The sequence below is a fragment of the Pistacia vera genome, unplaced genomic scaffold (assembly GCF_008641045.1).
Source record: "Pistacia vera cultivar Batoury unplaced genomic scaffold, PisVer_v2 Contig166, whole genome shotgun sequence".
NCBI classification, from domain to species: domain Eukaryota; kingdom Viridiplantae; phylum Streptophyta; class Magnoliopsida; order Sapindales; family Anacardiaceae; genus Pistacia; species Pistacia vera.
Window position 1 is genome coordinate 229,990 of NW_022195747.1, and position 19,059 is coordinate 249,048.

Consider the following 19,059-nt stretch of genomic DNA (forward strand, 5'->3'; position numbering starts at 1 on the left):
CTGATATGTTGGGATTGTAAGAGAAAGTTGTGAGATTGAGTTGTAAACGTAACATTTTTCTTATAATTTATAGGATAAGGATGAAAACCATTTTCCTCCCGTAAAGTATCCAAAATTTTGTTTGGTCCAAAATTATGACATATTACACAAACACCTCCATTGCCGTCAATTTCCACCGTTAAATATAACTGTTGACCAATATGACAATAAAAAGACAAAAATACCCCTGGTTAAAGAACAAATGTTAAGGATATTGATGAAAAGACTAAAATATCCCTAGTTTAATAAAAGGAATTTAGGCGAATGATTAAAAGATTATGGGTCTATTTGGTTTGTTATTTTGGATAGGATTTTGGAAATAGTATTTGGTAGTTGAGTAGGGTGATTATTACGAGGTAAAATTTAAAAATTAACAAAAAAACCCCATAGGTTTGCTAATTTAACTAAACACCCCAATATATAAATTTTTTTGTAAAATGACAAAAACACCCCCACCCATCCACAGTGCCAGATTCTAGCCACTACCGCTGGAATCTAGATGGAATCTAGCGTTACGACGTAGACTGGTCGGATCTGGCTGGTCGTACGTCGATCTGGCCTTTTCTGACCAGATCCACCATGGATTTGGCCGGAAACGGCCAGATCTGGTCGTCGACGGCTGCAAAAGGCCAGATTTGGCCGTCAGTGATAGCCAAAGATATGGCCGTCGTTGTCGGTCAACGATGGCCAAGAGTTAGCCATCGCTGACGGCTAGATCCACTATGGACCTGGCCGAAAAAAGTCTAGATCGACGAATTACTGGCCAGTTCCGGTCGTTTGTACACCGTTATGACAGATTCCGGCTACCACCGACGTTGGTTGCCAGAATCTAGCAACTATGGGTGGGTGGGGGTATTTTTGTTAATTTATAAATTTTTTTGTTGGGGGTGTTTTTGTTAATTAGCAAACTTAGGGGAGTTTAAAAGTTTTTTTAATTTATGATTGGATTTTGAAAATAAGGAAACAAACATGCATTTGTATTTGGAATAGGGATAGAATATGGATAAATAATAAACCAAACGGACCCTAAAATATCATTGGCTTGAAATAAAAGATTTTAAGGAGTCAGACTTTATTTGACATTTTATTATTAAAAAAATAGGTAATAATATACAGATTTTGTCTCAAATGCCCTTTGTACTATGATGTGCTTATTTAGGAAAAGTATGAAATAACTTTACTCTTCATAAAACCAAAAAAATAAAAAATATTTTACTAATTAAAAAATGTACAATAATATTTCATTTACACCATTTTTTTAACAAAACCAAAAAATCAATTTACTAACTAAAAAATGTGCAATAACAATATGTAATTTACAATCCTTTTTTCTTAAAAATAAAAAATAATAATAAAGTTTATCTTAATTTTTTAAACATATAATTTATATTTTTTTCCACTTTACTATAAAAAAGTCATCTGTAAAATATTTTTCTTACAGATTCATCATGTAATACAAAAATGCAAAAAAAATTTTCTCAAACCAAGGATATTTTAGTATTTTCATCAATCTCCTCGATCACTTTAAATTAAGGGTATTTTAACCTTTATATCAGTCTTTTCAAACTCTTTTTTCTTAAACTAAGGGTATTTTTTGTCTTTTCATCATTCCTCTTGCATGAAATCTTTCATACGTTTTATTTGAAAATAAGAAATTATAGTTTTTTGAAAAAAATTTATTTCCTATCATTTTCTTTCTTTTCATCATTCTTTCCCAAATTCTTCCTTGCTTTCTTTTTCCTCCTTATTCCTCGTCACGAAACCCTCGTCATTTGCCCTCCAACAACATGACGAGATGAGACCTAGCCTATAACAAAACCCTAAAGCCAATTAGCCTCTAAGGATGTTACGAGGTTGGATCCAATATCCGACAACATTGTAAGTTGGATTTAGCCACTAACACATATCGTGAGAACAAATTTTGTCCTCCGATGGCATTGTTCATGCATTTCGATCTCTCGTATCAGAGAAATGTCCTCTCGATATTCTAACGCTCCCATCGATATAGATTGAGCTATCTCACAACATTTTGAACCCATACAATAAATAAAACTCACGTAAGATAAGAAAAAAAATGTTATACAAATGTGATGTAATTTATCGTTAAACAATATTTTACTAAATCATTAATTTAATTAAAAAAATTTTACGGGTCAAGAGATTACCCACCCGAGTCCGATTGACTTAATCCATCCATCCCCGTTTACCACTACCATCACCACTAAAACTGCTTAAACCAGATCAAATCCTTCTCTAAACCCTAACACATCTCAGAAGAAGAAGGAGAACAAAAATGGCGAAACTTTTGCTTTGCCTGATTCTACTAACTGCACTCCTTCCATTTATCTCCTTCGCTTTCTCCCCCGAGGAGCCGACGGATCGGCGCGTCCTCGTTTTGCTCGATGACTTCGCGATCAAATCCTCCCACTCCCTCTTCTTCGGCTCCCTGAAATCCCGTGGGTTCCAGCTGGAATTCAAGCTAGCTGACGACCCCAACATCGGGTTGCAACGTTACGGCCAGTACTTGTACGACGCATTGGTCCTCTTCTGCCCCTCCGTCGACCGTACGTCACTCCACATTTTTAAATTATATCATCGAATTAGTAAATTGGATGAAGCTGATTATAATTGATATTTTGTTTAATTAGGTTTTGGAGGTTCGATCAATGTTGCTTCGATTGTGGAGTTTGTTGATTCGGGTCATGATTTGATAATTGCGGCCGATACTAATGCGTCCGATTTGATTCGGGAGATAGCCACCGAGTGCGGCGTTGATTTTGACGAGGTAGCTTGATGATTTGGAAGGGCTTAATTGATTTGCTTTTTGGCTTAGATTTGGCGGTTATTATCGTTGAATTATGTTACTTATGGATACAGGATGCCACTGCAATGGTCATTGATCACACCAGCTATGCAGTCTCGAATACGGATGGAGATCATACATTGATTGCTAGTGATGATTTTATCAAGTCTGATGTGATCCTCGGAAGCAAGAAAATTGAGGCAAGTGCACGATTCGGAAACATTTTTAATGTTAGATGTGCAGTTAGATTTTGTGATTATGCTTGATGGCTAGTCATTTTCAATACTATTGGCATTAAGTTACTAGTATATGCAACGCCTTTTGCATTTTAAAACTAATTTTAGTCAATGTAGAGTGATGTTAGGAATTCTGTGTAAGGGCATATAGTTTTAGATGTTCTTTGTTCTTTGTTTCTGGTTTGTTTTGCAGCCTCTAGCATAGCAATTGGGTCGTCTTTTTTTTTTTTTTTTTTTTTCTATCTCTTTATGATACAAGTAGTCTTTGCACATGTTTTATGATGAATGCAACCACTGGTTTGCATCCCAAAGTTTGTGCTATTATCATACTTGTGACAAAAAAGGTATTTCGTCTGATTATTATTAATATTAATTCTTTGTTGAACTGTTATAGGCTCCTGTACTCTTCCAGGGGATTGGGCATTCTCTAAATCCTGCCAATAGTTTGGTAAGCTGACTGCATCACTGTGCAGTAAAAGCTTTTTTGTTTTCTTATCTGCTTAGTTTTGCGATCATTCAGTATCTTCCATTTCTTTTTAATTTTGGCTAATAAATGTACTATATCTAGGTTTTAAAAGTTCTATCAGCTTCTCCATCAGCCTATTCTGCAAATCCAAAGTCCAAGTTGTCAAGTTCTCCAGCGCTCACTGGATCTTCTATCTCTTTAGTTTCAGTTGTGCAGGTAAGTTTTGGTGGGAGTTGATTTAGCTTCACTCTTGGTTATTCATGAAAATGATAATCAGGTTTACTTGGGTGGAAACATATTTTTAGTAAATGAGTTTGGATATTTGGCCTTTTCAAGTACCATTTTCTATGTTAACTAACCATTTATGGTACCATTATAGCTATATGTTGCTTCAATAGTATTTTGTTGACTATTGTGAGTGCTATTGAAGTCTAGAAAATATGAACATGATCAGAAGCTTTTTGGTTACAGGCGAGAAACAATGCTCGGGTTATGATCACAGGCTCATTAAGCTTGTTTAGCAATCGGTATGTAGTAGTCATTAGTTGACTTGTGTTTTCCACTAATTTATACTTATTATATTCATGGAATTTGGCTCTATTTTGCAGATTCTTTAGATCTGGAGTACAGAAGGCTGGGAGCTCAACTAAGTGAGTGACGTTTTGACTTACCTTTCTTATTTTGTCTCAATGATATCCAAGTCATCGGACAGTCTATGCTATTGATTGGTCAAGTTATTAAGCCTATTATTGCAGTTGTGCTGAGCCTGAATGTTAGAGATTACTGCTTTGTCCAACATGGTTGTTGCTTTAATAAATTACTAGAATTTATATACCTGCATCATGATTGAAGAATTTGAATCAAGGAAACTTAATCTTCTTCTGTCTGAAATGTCACCTGGTCTATTGTTGATTAAGTTTAAGTTTGTTCCTGGATATGTTTGTTGCATTTGTTCGTTAGATTGTACTGTAAAACTATAAGAGTTCTGTAAAGGAATCATAACAATGTTTGTGAAATGTATTCCTGTTAAACAACATAGAAATAGTATTTTATGGTTCTGAATTGGTCAAGGATTTGGGACCGTACATTAGTTGATAAGAAATACTGTGCATGGCTAAATATGATTTTCATGCCAACTTGAAATTTTAATGGAAGCATTGGTAATATATTACATAACTACAAAGATGAGATTTGGATTCAATGTTATATTTTATACATTTTAATAACCAGAAACAAATGAATACTTGGAAGGATGAACTTATGTGAGGCCTTTTCTTTTGCTGTTAGCAGACATGAGAAATCAGGTAATGAGCAGTTTTTGACCGAGCTTAGCAAATGGGTTTTCCATGAGAGAGGTCATCTTAAGGTGAGAGACATTTATTTTCTGTCTTGTGAATTCGGTTTTTTGTAGTTTTTGATTCTCTTGTTTATGTTGATTGTTTCAAAAATTAAACATGGAGGTCATTGGTTACTGACAATACTGTATGCTTCAACTCATTATTACTACATATAAGTTTGTTTTCTGCTGCATTTTATTAACTTGTTTTTTGATCTATAGGCTGTGAACGTCAGACACCACAAAGTTGGAGAATCAGATGAACCTGCAATTTATAGGATCAATGATGACTTGGTAATAAGTCTCTTTTTCCTCTTTTCTCCCTATTTAATCATAATTTCACTGAAAAGCATATGCTAGGTTTCCGCTGCTGCTAACATCTTTACTTGGTTGAAGGAATATTCGGTTGAGATTTATGAATGGTCTGGAACAAGCTGGGAACCGTATGTAGCAAATGATGTTCAAGTGCAGTTTTACATGATGAGCCCCTATGTTTTGAAAACCTTATCAAATGACAAGAAGGTATCTTATTTGATTACTGTGCTTATATGTTCATTAGATATGACCCTACTCTTTATGAAGTCGTATATCTCTAATCACATGTTCTGCAGGGTCTTTATTCTACATCATTTAAGGTTCCAGATGTTTATGGAGTTTTCCAGTTCAAGGTTGAGTACCAAAGACTAGGGTACACCAGTTTATCTCTGTCAAAACAGGTATTTCATTCTGTTGCTTATACATTATGGATATCATGCATATCAATTACTTCTGGTCAATCAGTTTACTAACTTGAAGGATCAACTTTTTAAGTATATCTTGATTCAGTTTGACCAGCAATTTAAGTAAATAATGTCACCATCTTCTTATACATCCATGATGAGATAAAGCAATTAAAAGAACTATATTTCATGCAAAATATTCCTATTCTTTTTTTTCCACTGCTTTCAGCATCATTTTATGAAAGATGCCCCAAATAAAGAAATAGCTTCTGGAGTAAAATATCTTACTTAGCACATTCCTGCAATGTGATTGCGTTCCCATCTTTATTTAATGTTCCAATTAGCAATTAAAAGTGCTTCTTGCTTTCTATTGTTGCACGTCCGCTTTTGTTCCTGTTCCATACAAAGCCTTTCTTAGTAATCTGCAACTCTTGAAACAAAACCCACTATTGATAAGGGATATATTAAGTTGAATATCCAAGGGTGCATGATATCTTTAAGTTGAATGAGTGAATGTTCCACTTTTTTGGGAACTCGAAACAAATCGAAGTTCATCTATTGATATGGGAGTTATTTAACTAGGGTAACAATGTTGGCAACTGTTGCTTAATCTGAATATTTATTTCTTTTCTGGCATATTTACATTATTTAAAAATAAATTTGCCACTAACATAGTTCCTTAGTTGGGTTTTGTACAACTGAATTGCAGATTCCGGTAAGGCCCTACCGACACAATGAATATGAAAGATTTATACCAACAGCTTATCCCTATTATGGAGCAGCATTCTCCATGGTATGGCACTTACTTTTCCCCCATCTCATCCTCTTATTCTTTCTTGACAAGAGATATCCATGGCATTTCTAATGCATTTTTTTTCTGTGGTTTCTAATGCAGATGGCTGGTTTCTTTGTCTTCACCTTTGTTCATCTTTATAGCAAGTAGAGCTTAAACTTTTTGATGGAAGAGAAAAGACACTGGACAAGGGATTAGATAATTTTGATTTAATTTAGACAGATCTTTATAACGTTATAAATACTTATCATTAAGTAGTATGAGAAATTCCTTTACTATAAGCTGTTTGATTTTTTTTTTTTTTTTTTTTTTTCGTATTAGTGATAATCACCCTCTTCAATCTCTTGCTTTCTACTTTAATATATGCAAAAATCTTTTCACAACTCTTGGTCTCTAAGCATTGGATGGTAAAAACCCAACCATCTACTGTTTCTGGGTCGATTAAATAGTAATTACAACTTCAAAATTACCCCAAATTTTAAAACCACCCAGATTGATTTTCCTTATTTTTCATAGGTGGGATTGAATGATTTTTCTTATTTCTTTATTCGAACCAATTTAGGTATATCTCAATTAATCTTTCGAGATTTTAAAGTTAACAACGATTAGGTAAACTGTAAACCTTATCGACCATCCCTATTAAAGTTAACAACGATTAGGTAAACTGTAAACCTTATCGACCATCCCTATTAACAGTTGAAAGGAATTGAATTCAAGACGTAATAGGCTAATACTCTCAACAATCTTTATCGTCCCGTCCGGCCACCCATGACCATCTCTCTTAACAACCCTCAGTTAATGATTGGTAACTCTTATTTAAGTTTTGTCCAGGCACCCAAAATTCAACCAACTTTATAGAACGCTGATACTAAACTCCTGGAAAAAATTTACCAATTCTAATAAACTTAAAATAACATTAGTGGTCATATTTGTGGTTGGCTTTTACAACTTCTAGTGTTGAAGTTTCCAGTTTCGAAATCATCAGATTTACTAAACAAGATCAGTTGACTAAAAACATTCTTAAAATTAGAACAATGAAGTTCAAGCAATCGATTGCTCATGCCGCATTTAATGGGGATTCATGGAAGTTAAAAGAAACACCCTTTCATCACCTGTAATATTAACCTCTATAAACGCAGAAGATTAAACCTGGTAATGGCGGTGACTTTCCAGAATCGAAGGGAAGCTATGAAGAAAGAAATCTGGCTTTTCAAACTCAACGGAATACCCATATTTATGTTGTATATTGTATGGTAAAGTTACTAATGAATGCCTTCAAGCGAGAATAGAAAAAAGGCATTATCAGCGAAACTTCCAGATTTACTCTTGGCCTCCCATGAATCAAATAAGCACTAACACTCAGCTTATTTGGGATTATGAAGGCCTCAACCCACCACCACGGCACCAGCACCCACCAAAAAAGGAAGAAAAAAAGTACATTAAAAATGAGAAAACTGAGCTCAAATTTGAACCAAACGGAGCATTTAAAGAAACATTTAACAATCAAAAACAGAAAAAAAAAAAAAAAAAAATACACAGATCTTGAAACTTCTTCTCAGTGACCCGTCTAGGGTTTCAATTTTAAGTCTACTGGACTTGCTTCCATCCTGTGATAAATAGTTCAGTTGAGAGTTGAGACGAAACAAAACCCTAGAGCGCGTTGAAGTAGCGCCCACTGTTACGAAACTCCGCTTCTTTAGAGATTAAATTTTTGGTCCTTCAGGTTTGGCCTAATCTTAAAGTAATGCTTAAGTCCTTGTTAAATGTAATGTTAATTGTCATTGTAGGGATTGGCACAAAGCCCGGCCCGTGGGGATCCACACCCGACCCGAATGGGGTGGATTTAATTAATTTTAATAATTAAATATTAATTTTAATATTTGAAAATCAATCATATATACTTATAATAATTTTAATATTTGAAAATCAATTTACATTATACAATGACAAATATAATTGACAAGTATTTTTGAAACTATATACAAATAGGTAATAAATAAAACTAGATTAAATATAATAATAATTATAAATATTTGTAATATATAATATATATATATATATATAATAATAATTTATTATATATATATATATATATATCTAATATATATATATATAATATGATAATGCTATGAAACTAAAGTTATACATTTGACATTATATATTATACATTATATATGGTATACATTTGACATTATATACATTATAAATTTTATATTATATATTATATATGGTATTTACCATATAAGTATAATGAATATAACATTATGAAACTATATACAAATAGTTAATAAATAAAACTAAATTAAATATAATAAATCATTATATATATATAATGTTATGAAACAAAAATTATACATTCGATGTTATATATTATACATTATATATGATATACATTTGACATTATACATTATACATTTTACATTGTATATTATATATGGTATACACTATATAAGTATGATGTATATAACATATATATGTTGTACATTATAATTTATACATAATATGCTATTATCTATAATCTTACGTTAATACAAAATATATATGTAATATATTATTTGTTGTTTTGATTGATTATAATGAATCAATAAATCATTATAATTTTTTTTTTTATCCCTCATTGAATCATTATTTCAATTCTATTACCTAATTGCCTTTGTTATATTGTGATAGCTATTTATTTAGAATTTATTATAATATATATGATAGTTATTTATTTAAAATTTATTATAATATATATGTATAATGTATCATATATAATACATTATATATTAAAGAGACATTATATATGTTAATACTTATTACTTAATACAATAATACATAATATTTTACTGTTAATATATAATATATTTATATATATGTATAATGTATTATAATTATCATTTTGATATTTGGATTCATTATAATCATTAATCATGGGCGGATCCAACATTTGTTGAGGGTGGGCATTTTAACAAAAAAATACTAATATGTATAGGTTCTGGATTTTGGCCTACCTTAACAGAATTGTTAATTGAAAAAAAAATATTAATGTGTAATTAGTTTTTATTTTGGCCTACCCTAACAGAAATTTTTGGATTCTCTATTAATTATAACAAATGTAAAAATCATTATAATTCTTTTTAATCATTATAATTTATAAATAAAATCCGTGACACCTTGTGGGTGTATGGACCAGGACCTTGTCCTTCGTTTTCAATGAATTTCAAATTTTCAATTCCATCTTTTCATTTCATAATTACCATTTTCCCTTGTTATGTTTTCATAATAACAATTTTGCCCTTCTTTATAAACACAAATTATGCCCAAATTCATTCAACTCACGAGGGACCCAGGTAATCAAAGTTTGAAAGTGAAACCCTAAATACCCAATCTTGAAAAAAGTTGCTGCCTGGTGTGCCTCTTCTCTTCATCGTCAAACCTTCACCGAAAATCCTGAATATCAGAATATCACCGCCTCTTCGCCGATTCCGGCCTCCACATTTCATCGGTGGCTCGTCACCTCTTCACCTCTTCTTTCTCCATACCCTTTGCATTAAGAAATCAAGATTCAAGAAAAATAGATTTGTTTTCCTTTAAAGTTTCAGGCTTTCATCAGTTTTGGTTCGTCTGAGTGAAGATTTTATGTGCCATTTAGATTGTTTGATTGAGTTATGCACTGTAGTTATACAGGAAAATTTTGTGTGGGGTTTAAGGGTTTAGATTAATTGAGTTAAGATTAAAGATTTTATGTGGGGTTTAAGGGTTTAGATTGGTTCATGTGATGTGATTAAAGATTTTATGTGCTTGAAAATTTAGTAATTGCAATTTATGTTTGCACCTGCTGTGCAGTGTGCAAAGTGCAAACTAAAGTGGAGTTTGCACAAGCAAATTGCAGTGCAGTTTATGTTTGCATGTAACGCCCCACTTGAGGTACGTTGCTAATGTTTCTTATTTCGCTCTTATTTGAGTCAGTTTTTATGAATAGTGGTTGGTTGGTCTTTGGTTGTATTGATATGTTGAGTATTTGCCTTGAATTGAGTCAAAATTAGAAGGTTTTTGTTGTTACAGGGTTCACCGGGGCGAAGAATAATCTTCGCCACGGCGAAGAGGTGTTAAGGCCACGGGGAAGCTGCTGGACAGTTTCGCCGCGACGAAGGAAGCTTCTTCGTCGCGGCGACGTGCCGGTTGAAAAGTTTATTGAGTTTTAGATATTTTTTTCCCTTAGGTAATATTTGACCATTTTACCCCTAATTAGCAGGAAAAGTGGGGAGTAAAATGTAAGGAAATTTCATGGAGAATATGTTAGTATGGGGGTGTGGTTGTAAAGAATCAAAGGATATGGATAGAATTTCTAAGAAAGAGCAAGGGCAAAATGGGAAGAATGAGTTTGTTAGGAGATATTTAGGGGGGTTTAGTCTTTGAGAACTTTTCATTTTCCCATTCCACCGCCTCCTCCATTCTCCAAATTCTCTCAAATTCCTTCAATCTTCCAATGATTTCCAAGAGCTTTTTGAGTAACTTTTAGTAGGGTTTTAATCTAAAGCATCCTAAGGTAAGGATTCTTGCTTTAGATGAGAGTTTTATTATGTTTTGATTAGAGTCTCATGTTGTTGGTTAAAGTTGTAGAGAGAAGGCAAGCTCCCAAAGGAAAGAAGAAGTGTTAAAGAAGCTATTTCTTCATAAAGTAAGTAAATTCAACCTAAGTTGAGATTTAAGAACTCTTTTGAGTAGAGTTATATATATAAATGTGTATTCATAAGGTTTGTTGAAATGAGATGAAAGAGATTAGTAGTTATGAATGAGTAATACACATAAATTGAGTTATGAGAAGTGTTTTATTTGCTTGATGTTGGGTTGAGTTTGATTGAAGTTGGAGGAAGTTTTGAGCAAGCTTATGGAAGTGTTTCTTCTTTTGACAGGAAATTTAGAGTTTGTGAGGGAGTTTCCTCCCATTTGGATGATTAAAGAAAAGAGAAAAGTTAGAGTTAGAGTAGAGTTTATATGCACATGAGTTGTTCGATGAAATGCTCAAGAGAAGCATAAGTAAGAGTAGAAAGCCTTAATTTTTACTACATGGCATAATTGTATTTCATAAATGCATTAATGAGTATGAGTCATTTATGTGCATTAACTATGCATTATTTATGCACTAGAGAAGAGAGTAGAGAAAGAGTAGAGACTTTTGAGTTTAAGCTACTCTAAGAGTAAAGAGAAAGAGAGAATAAGCACTATAGAGTAAAAGATAGAGTAGTGCTAAACAAGAGAATAGAGTGAGTTGTGCGATGGGGAACCTGTGAGTACGGGTAGAGTATTCCCACATGTACGCCGCTTTGAGAGAGCGGCATGAGTATCAGAGAGAGAAGTGGTGTAGCCCGTAGAGTACATGTGGATGAGGGCTATACCCGAGTTTACCCGAGAGATTCTATGCACTCACATGGCTAAAGGTTCCGAATCCATGCATAACCAAGTCCGGCCGGTTAGAATGAGTAAAAGTCACTGGGAGTGGGAGCGAGTCCCAGCCGTGCCTCCGGTCAGATGGGGCCGTGACTTACTAGAAAGAGAGTTAGTAGGAAATAGTTATGAGAAAGAGAAAACAGAGAGTTGTATAAGAGAAAGAGTAAATAAAAAAATTGTAGGGAAAGAATTAGAGAGAGAGTTATAGGGATAATTGAGTAGAGGGTTTACTTACTGAGCATTGTTTTGTGCTCATCCCGTTGTTCCTTATGTTTTTGTAGGTTCTAGATGAGGACACGGTCGGATGGACATTGGCACACGAAAAGAATTGGCTACACTGTCCACCCTATTTTGATAGTTTTGCATATGATACAAATCTTGTATATATTTGTATAAAGAATACATATGTTTAATAAAAGAAAATTTTGGGCCCAACTTTTTATGTTATTTTACATGTACTTTTACTATGCATATTTTTATGAGAAGGAGTCGTTACATTGCACCTGCACTGCAGTTTGCTTTTTCATTTGGCAAAGTGCAAACTGCATTGCAGTTTGCTTATGCAAAGCGTGAACTGCAATACACATTGCCAAGCAAACCGCATTGCAGTTTGCTTTTGCATCTGTTGTGCAGTTTGCACGTGCAAAGAGCAAATTGCACTATAGTTCGCACTTGTTTTAAAATGTTTATTATTATTATTTTTTTTTGTAATTGCAATTTTTTTTAACAAATTTGTAAACTGCTATAGGGGTTTTTTTGTAGTTATTTTTTAACATGTTTATTCTTTTGTGGGTGTTATCTGCAGGTTATTAATAGGTTACATTACACAATGTCAACATCGACCAAAAGAAGGGGTTTAGAAGAGGATGTGAACCGATCTTTTGAAGCATCCAAAAAAGTATCTATTGCAAGTTCCCACATGAATATTCCACCCGATGGGAATGACGAAGAACAATCTCCAGCTCAAGGAAATAACATACCAATCACGACCAATACACCTGGTTCAACCCTTCCCCCGCTTCCCCTAGAGGAAACTCATGTCACTGGAATTGGAAGGCCTAGGTAAGTTGTATGACAACATTTCAAAAAAGTCTTAGTTGATGGGAAGGAAAAGGCGAAGTGTAATTACTGTCATTGGCAGCTCGTCGGTGGTTCTAAAAATGGAACAAGACATTTGTATGATCATTATAAAATTTGTGCAAGGCGAAAGAATCAAGATGTATCACAAATGATGCTTGCGGGGATGCAAAAAAAAGATTCCATGAAGACATTAAGCAATTACCATTTAGATCAACAGGCACAGAGAGATGATCTTGCTAATATGATTATTCTTCATGAGTATATATCTATTGAGCATGGTTGACGATCTGGGGTTTAGAAAATTCTGCAACACTATTTCACCCTCCTTCAATATTGTCTCTAGGAGAACTATTAGGAGGGACATTATGAAGATGTATGAAGTTGAGAAGGAGAAGTCCATGAAAATGTTAAGCAAGAACTGGAGTAGAGTTGCCATTACTATTGATTTGTGGACTGCCAGCAACTAGAACAAAGGATATATGACTATCACAGCGTACTTTATCGATGATAATTGGGTATTGCATAATTAACTTTTAAGGTATTATGTTTTTTAATTTTTATGTTTCATTATTTTTATTTCTTTGTAAAATTTTAAGATAAATTAAAATATTAATTATCTACAATTTATATTGTAGATACATATGCGTTGCCCACATACTAGAGATGTGCTTTCTACGGCGTTGATGGACTGCTTTTATGAGTGGAGTATTGATTCAAAGCTGTCCGCATTGACGGTTGACAATTGCTCCACCAATGATGTGGTTGTCCAAGATATTTTAGGTGAGCTTCAACGTTGCACCCTTATGTTACATGGCGAATTTTTTCATATGCGTTGTTGTGCACATATTCTCAATTTAGCTGTTCAAGATGGATTATCGATTATTGGGGTAGTAATATCCAAAATCCGTGAAACTGTTTCCTATTGGATGACATCGCCTAAAAGGGAGCAAAAATTTGTGGAAATGGCACGTTGTGAAGCTAGGTCAAGACACGTTGGAATTCAACGTATTTGATGCTTCAAACAGCTTTCATTTATAATGGGTATTTAGGCATTTAAAGTTTCAAGATCCAAATTATAGATGTTAACCAAGTGATGAAGAATGGGAGTTTGCAGAAAATATAAGTGAGAAGCTAAAAATATTTTATGATACCACACTTGTATTCTCTACAACGGAAAAACTCTCTGCCAATTCTTATTTTCCAAAGATTTGTGAAATTAGACTTCATGTGACTAAAATGCTAACAGATGAGGATGATTTGGTGAGGAAGATGGCAACTCAGATGGATGAAAAGTTAAAAAAAATATTAGAGTGTGATTCATGGTGTCATGGGGATTGCAATGGTTTTAGGCCCTAGGTTTAAAACGAAGTTGTTAGATTTCTTTTTTCCTTTGCTCTATTGAGAGGATGGTGTAGATGAGATTATGAGGATCTGGAGATTATGTAATGATTTGTATGTTCAGTATTAGAGTAACCACCGAGGCTACCAAACACATCAATCTTATAGTTTCACTGTATCCTCTAGTAGTTCTTCTTAGACAGATTTTGAAAAGATGGGGGTAATGGCTAGTTTAGATAAATTTTTGCAAAAAGAATCTAGTATTGGCCAAGAAAAGTCTGAGTTGGATTCTTACTTAGAGGAGAAAATTATTCCTAGAACTCTAGGCTTTAATTTATTGACTTGGTGGTGACATTTGGGTCCAAATATCCTATCCTACAAAGGATTGCTCGAGATATTCTAGCTGTTCCGATGTCCACCATTGCTTCTAAGTCTGCATTAGCATTGCTGGCAACATGGTGAGTCTACATCGTAATAGGTTTCATTCTGATACAATAGAGGCATTGATGTGTCTAAGGAATTAGATATGGGCAGACAACAAAGGTAAAGAAAAAGAAATTTTTGTTTCTTCTACATTAAAAATTGAAAAAACCTATTAACATATGCTAGTTGTTAATGTTTATTTTCATTGTTATGTTAGGCCCGGGGCTAGGATATGGTTCATCAATTTATGATGATAGTGATGCAGACGATTTGGTATTATAGATTTGTATTTTGTAATATATTCTTTTCCGTTCCTCTTCTTTAATCATTTGTATGATAGTTAAAATTTGTGTACATGTTACTTAAATATCATCTAATTTATATTTTTCACTTGTTTAGGAGGAAATTGAAGTGGAATAATTTTGATGATATGGATACTTTTGGTGAAAAGTTTTGGATTTCATATGTGACAGGTTTATTTCTCCATATTTTAATTGTATGCAATTCGATATGGTTTAGATTTTTTTTAGGTTTGTAATAATCTCAAATTTGTCTATAGGTTGTTCGTGGGCTACACATGGAAATGGAATGTTAGGTGCTGTCTGTTGGTTGTTGAATCTTGATATTTGATATTGTAATGTATTGAATCTACTGAAGTACTGATGTGGATTGTGGGGTGGGTCTTTTTGGCAGCTCATTTTTTGAATCTTGATACTGTCATGTTTTGAATCTTTTGATTATAGATCTGTCACATATTGTAATATATTATCAATTTAGTATGATGGTTTTTATATTTAATATATACATTATAGATTTAATTTCTTTTTTGATGATATGATCTTTATGTTTAATATGTATATTATATATTCATTTTTTTTATTGGTTGGTATATATAATTTGGAGAAAAGGATAATAAAACTAATAAGGATATAAAAAGACAGAAAACCCCCAAACGAGGAACGGGCTTTTTTCAGGGATTCCTCGAATTCCCCAAACAGGCTTCGGGCTGGGAGCGGGGAATCCCCTTGGGCTTTCGGGCTGGGGCTGGAGACAAGGGTCCCCGACTCGTGCCCATTCCTAATTGTCAAGGACCTAAGTATTACTTTAAGATTCTTTTTTACCTAATTATACCTCAGGGACCAAAATATTTTAACCTATTTTAATCTTTTTTGGGGGGAAAATATATGTTGTTTTAAATTTGTGGATCTTAGAATAGAAAACTTGATGAGAATTCATAATTAATTTCACTATTTTTCTTATATGATTTTAAGACGTGTATGTGTGGGATAAGAGGAAGATCTTGACCAAAAAATACCATATTCGTCTTGATATGTTTGCTCATATTCTAATTAATAATTACTAATAAAATCTAGGATTGTGATATGTAAAATTCATAATTTAAATTCCATTTTCACCTTTGATTTGTCCACGGTAATTGGAATACGACCCTTTTGTTTAGTACAATAAATACTTATTAGGGTTTATGAACAAATCCTATATCTGAAAAAAAAAAAAGCAATGTTATGCTTACAACTACGGACAAAAAACAAATGATAAAGTAGTTATTTACATAAGTTTTGTATAATTTTTGTCTGTTTGTATGATTATGTTGTAAGCAAAACATTAATGAATTATATAAACTATTCCCTACAAACTGATATGACAACCCTGTATGTTTGACACATCGTCTCCTATAATTTGTTAAGTTTATCCCTAATTTAAAATCATCCTATCACATTTAAACACATCGGTTTGTATGGGTTATTACCTTTGGGTGATCGAGTGATTTGATAGGAACTTTTGGATGTATTACTCAAAAATGTCTTAAGTTCGAGTCCCTCTTCAGTTGCTAATAGCAGTAGCCATTGGAGCTCTTACCCTACCGGTAATTGCAGGGTCCCAAGGGATTAGTTGAGGTGCACGTACGTTGGTCCGAAAACCCCTGATCATTAAAAAAAAAAAAAAAAGTTTGTATGAGCATGAATTTTTCTTTCTTTCTTTTATTTTAATAAATTTCCCACTTTTGTTACCTCATATATACAACTTGGTATGATATTGTTGGCACTTAAAATTAATCCCAAAAATTAGTAAAAATTTACGAGAAAGTTAAACATTAAATCTAAACCCTTATAAGTTATAATTAAATGACACATGGCAAAACATAATTAAAACTTGAAATTCAAAGAGAAACAAGGGGAGGACTCTTAATCTTATCCATGTTTTAAAACTCTCCAATAATATGGTAAGAGAAATCTCATATTATAATTAGATAATTACCATATTTGAACTTTATATATATCAAGAAACGTTGAATCTAAAATTTTAGTTAACGTTCAATGTACCCAACTCAGAAAAAAAAAAAAAAAAAAAATCAAGAGCAAAATGGAGATTTTTTTATATATATCTATCAAACCAGAGCTCGTTTCTCCCATTAATTTAAATCTTCTCTACTCATATTCTCTTGTATCATAAATCCTTCAAACTCACAAAGAATTTAGGTGAGTCTCATCTATTTGATACTGCTTTTTCAATGGTATATACAGTTAGTTTTTATTGTCAATGTCTTGAAGTTTTTAACGTGCGGACTAAAGGTTAACAACTAGAAACCAATAGCTAACCATTGGTACGCTTTTGGTTTGCACATTAAAACTTTAGGATGTTGACACTTGAAAATTTTCGTGATTATATATATATGCATCGGCTTTAGGACTTTGATAAGTCTCTTGAATGTTTTCCAATTTTCATGCTAAATGTAGCTCTAGTCATGGGATCAAACCATGCATTGTGCTTTTTTTTTTTTTTTTGGTGATTGGGGTGTCTAGACCAGCTTGCGTACACCTCAACTAATTCTTAAGATCCTGAAGTTAATAGCTGGGTAAACCTCTAGTGGTCATCGAAGTGAATTGAATTCAAGACCTCTTGGGTAATACCCCAAGAGTCCATATTCAATCACTCGGCCACCCAAGAGTGGTTTGCATTGTGCTATTATTTCTTGATAAGATGATCTTTGTAATGGAATATTGTTATTGGAATTAATTAATTTATCTTGTTGTTTGACATTGTTGTAGTGAACATGAACTCCTCCGGAGTCGAGCTCAATAAGGTTATCTTCGTAATAGGGTCGACTGGTACGGGAAAGACCAGACTCTCCGTTGCCCTTGCTACTCAATTTTCGGCGGAGATTATCAATTCTGACAAAATCCAAGTTTACAAGGGGCTGGATATCATCACCAACAAAGTCTCTTCCCATGAAACTCGCGGTGTACCTCACCATTTGTTAGGGTTTCTGGACCCTGATGAAGATTTCACAGCTCAAGAATTTTGTCGACATACCATGATGACCATTCATCGTATTATAGAAAAGGGTCGTATCCCGATCATCGTAGGTGGTTCGAACAACTATATCAGAGCTCTCGTAGAAGATCCAACTATACAGTTTAGGAAAAACTTTGATTGTTGTTTTCTATGGATGGATGTATCATTACCTGTTTTGCACAGGTACGTAGGCAAACGGGTTGATAACATGGTTGAATTGGGGTTAGTGGATGAAGTCAGGGAAATGTTTGATCCTGAGGCAGACTATACGCGGGGAATCCGACGAGCTATTGGGGCTCCGGAGATGCACAAGTACCTGGAAATTGAAGGTCATGACATGGTTAATGAAACCACTAAAAAGATCTTACTCAATGCTGCTATCGAAGAGATCAAGGATAACACCTGTAAATTGGTGAATAGTCAGCTTGAGAAGATTCGAAGACTTAGAGATGAGCTCGGGTGGGAGATTCACCAGATTGATGCGACTTCTGTATTTCACAACAATGGGAAGAAAGAAGCAGAAGAAGCCTGGGAGAATGCAGTGATGAAACCTAGCTTGAAGATAGTTGGAAATTTTTTGAAAGAGAAGAAGAAGAGTCATCATGTTAAGTCTTCTACCTACTACTTTCAAGTCTTATTCTCGAGTTCGTCAGGGAATTTCAATGGCGAATTAGAAGGACAATGAGATAGGAATATCAGTCTCTCTATTATGTAATAACTTGTGAGCAATGAACGATGGATTCTTCCTGTCCTGTAATAAAAATGAAGTATGGTGTCTTCATTTAGTCCACAATAGCAATATATTTTATTTGGTTTGATATTATTTTCCTTAATTTCGGATATACACACATGCGCATTTTTTTATTTTTATTTTTATTTTTATTGGGGTTGTCCAGACCAGCTTGTATGCATCTTGAATAACTCCTAGGACCTAGAAGTTAATGACTCGATATACCTTCTAGCAGTTACGTATCTAGAATTTTTAGTAACTGGCTTTAAAACATTTAAGTTAATAAATTTACAATAAAATGTTGTAGGGTCAAATTGTAAATATTATAAATACATCCAAAACCTCCAA

General features: G+C 33.5%; 2 protein-coding genes and 1 non-coding gene across 4 annotated transcripts; 2 read left to right on the forward strand and 1 right to left on the reverse strand.

Annotated features, from left to right (window-relative positions):
• The first annotated feature begins 2,273 nt into the window (after nt 1-2,273).
• LOC116125474 (dolichyl-diphosphooligosaccharide--protein glycosyltransferase 48 kDa subunit) lies at nt 2,274-6,670 on the forward strand. Of its 2 annotated transcripts, none has more exons than XM_031411185.1 (13): nt 2,274-2,603; nt 2,688-2,824; nt 2,917-3,042; nt 3,473-3,526; nt 3,647-3,760; nt 4,016-4,071; nt 4,153-4,194; nt 4,832-4,910; nt 5,103-5,174; nt 5,277-5,402; nt 5,492-5,596; nt 6,309-6,392; nt 6,495-6,670. In XM_031411185.1, exons 1-13 carry the CDS (start codon nt 2,333-2,335, stop codon nt 6,540-6,542), a joined length of 1,314 nt encoding a protein of 437 aa, XP_031267045.1. In that variant the 5' UTR covers nt 2,274-2,332; the 3' UTR covers nt 6,543-6,670. The 2 variants fall into 2 exon arrangements, with proteins under 2 accessions (XP_031267045.1, XP_031267046.1); XM_031411186.1 differs by having other exon boundaries at nt 2,275-2,603; nt 4,835-4,910.
• Nucleotides 6,671-7,636: 966 nt separating this feature from the next.
• LOC116125496 lies at nt 7,637-7,767 on the reverse strand. Its single transcript, XR_004127350.1, has one exon. It is a non-coding gene; the product is annotated as a small nucleolar RNA snoR83 (small nucleolar RNA).
• A 5,779-nt stretch (nt 7,768-13,546) lies between these two features.
• On the forward strand, nt 13,547-18,666 carry LOC116125460 (adenylate isopentenyltransferase 5, chloroplastic-like). The gene is made up of 2 exons (XM_031411173.1): nt 13,547-13,910; nt 17,735-18,666. The coding sequence occupies exons 1-2, from the start codon at nt 13,547-13,549 to the stop codon at nt 18,664-18,666; spliced, it is 1,296 nt and encodes a 431-aa protein (XP_031267033.1).
• The last annotated feature ends 393 nt before the right edge of the window (nt 18,667-19,059 follow it).

Bases quoted from the DNA above. Each gene is read 5' to 3' on its own strand.
- LOC116125474 (XM_031411185.1), top strand. From the start codon at position 2,333: ATGGCGAAACTTTTGCTTTGCCTGATTCTACTAACTGCACTCCTTCCA. The intron at 4,195-4,831 runs GTGAGTGACGTT...TTTTGCTGTTAG, and splicing joins AAGGCTGGGAGCTCAACTAA to CAGACATGAGAAATCAGGTA. The intron at 6,393-6,494 runs GTATGGCACTTA...TTTCTAATGCAG, and splicing joins ATGGAGCAGCATTCTCCATG to ATGGCTGGTTTCTTTGTCTT.
- LOC116125460 (XM_031411173.1), top strand. From the start codon at position 13,547: ATGCGTTGCCCACATACTAGAGATGTGCTTTCTACGGCGTTGATGGAC. The intron at 13,911-17,734 runs GTATTTGATGCT...ACATTGTTGTAG, and splicing joins AAGACACGTTGGAATTCAAC to TGAACATGAACTCCTCCGGA.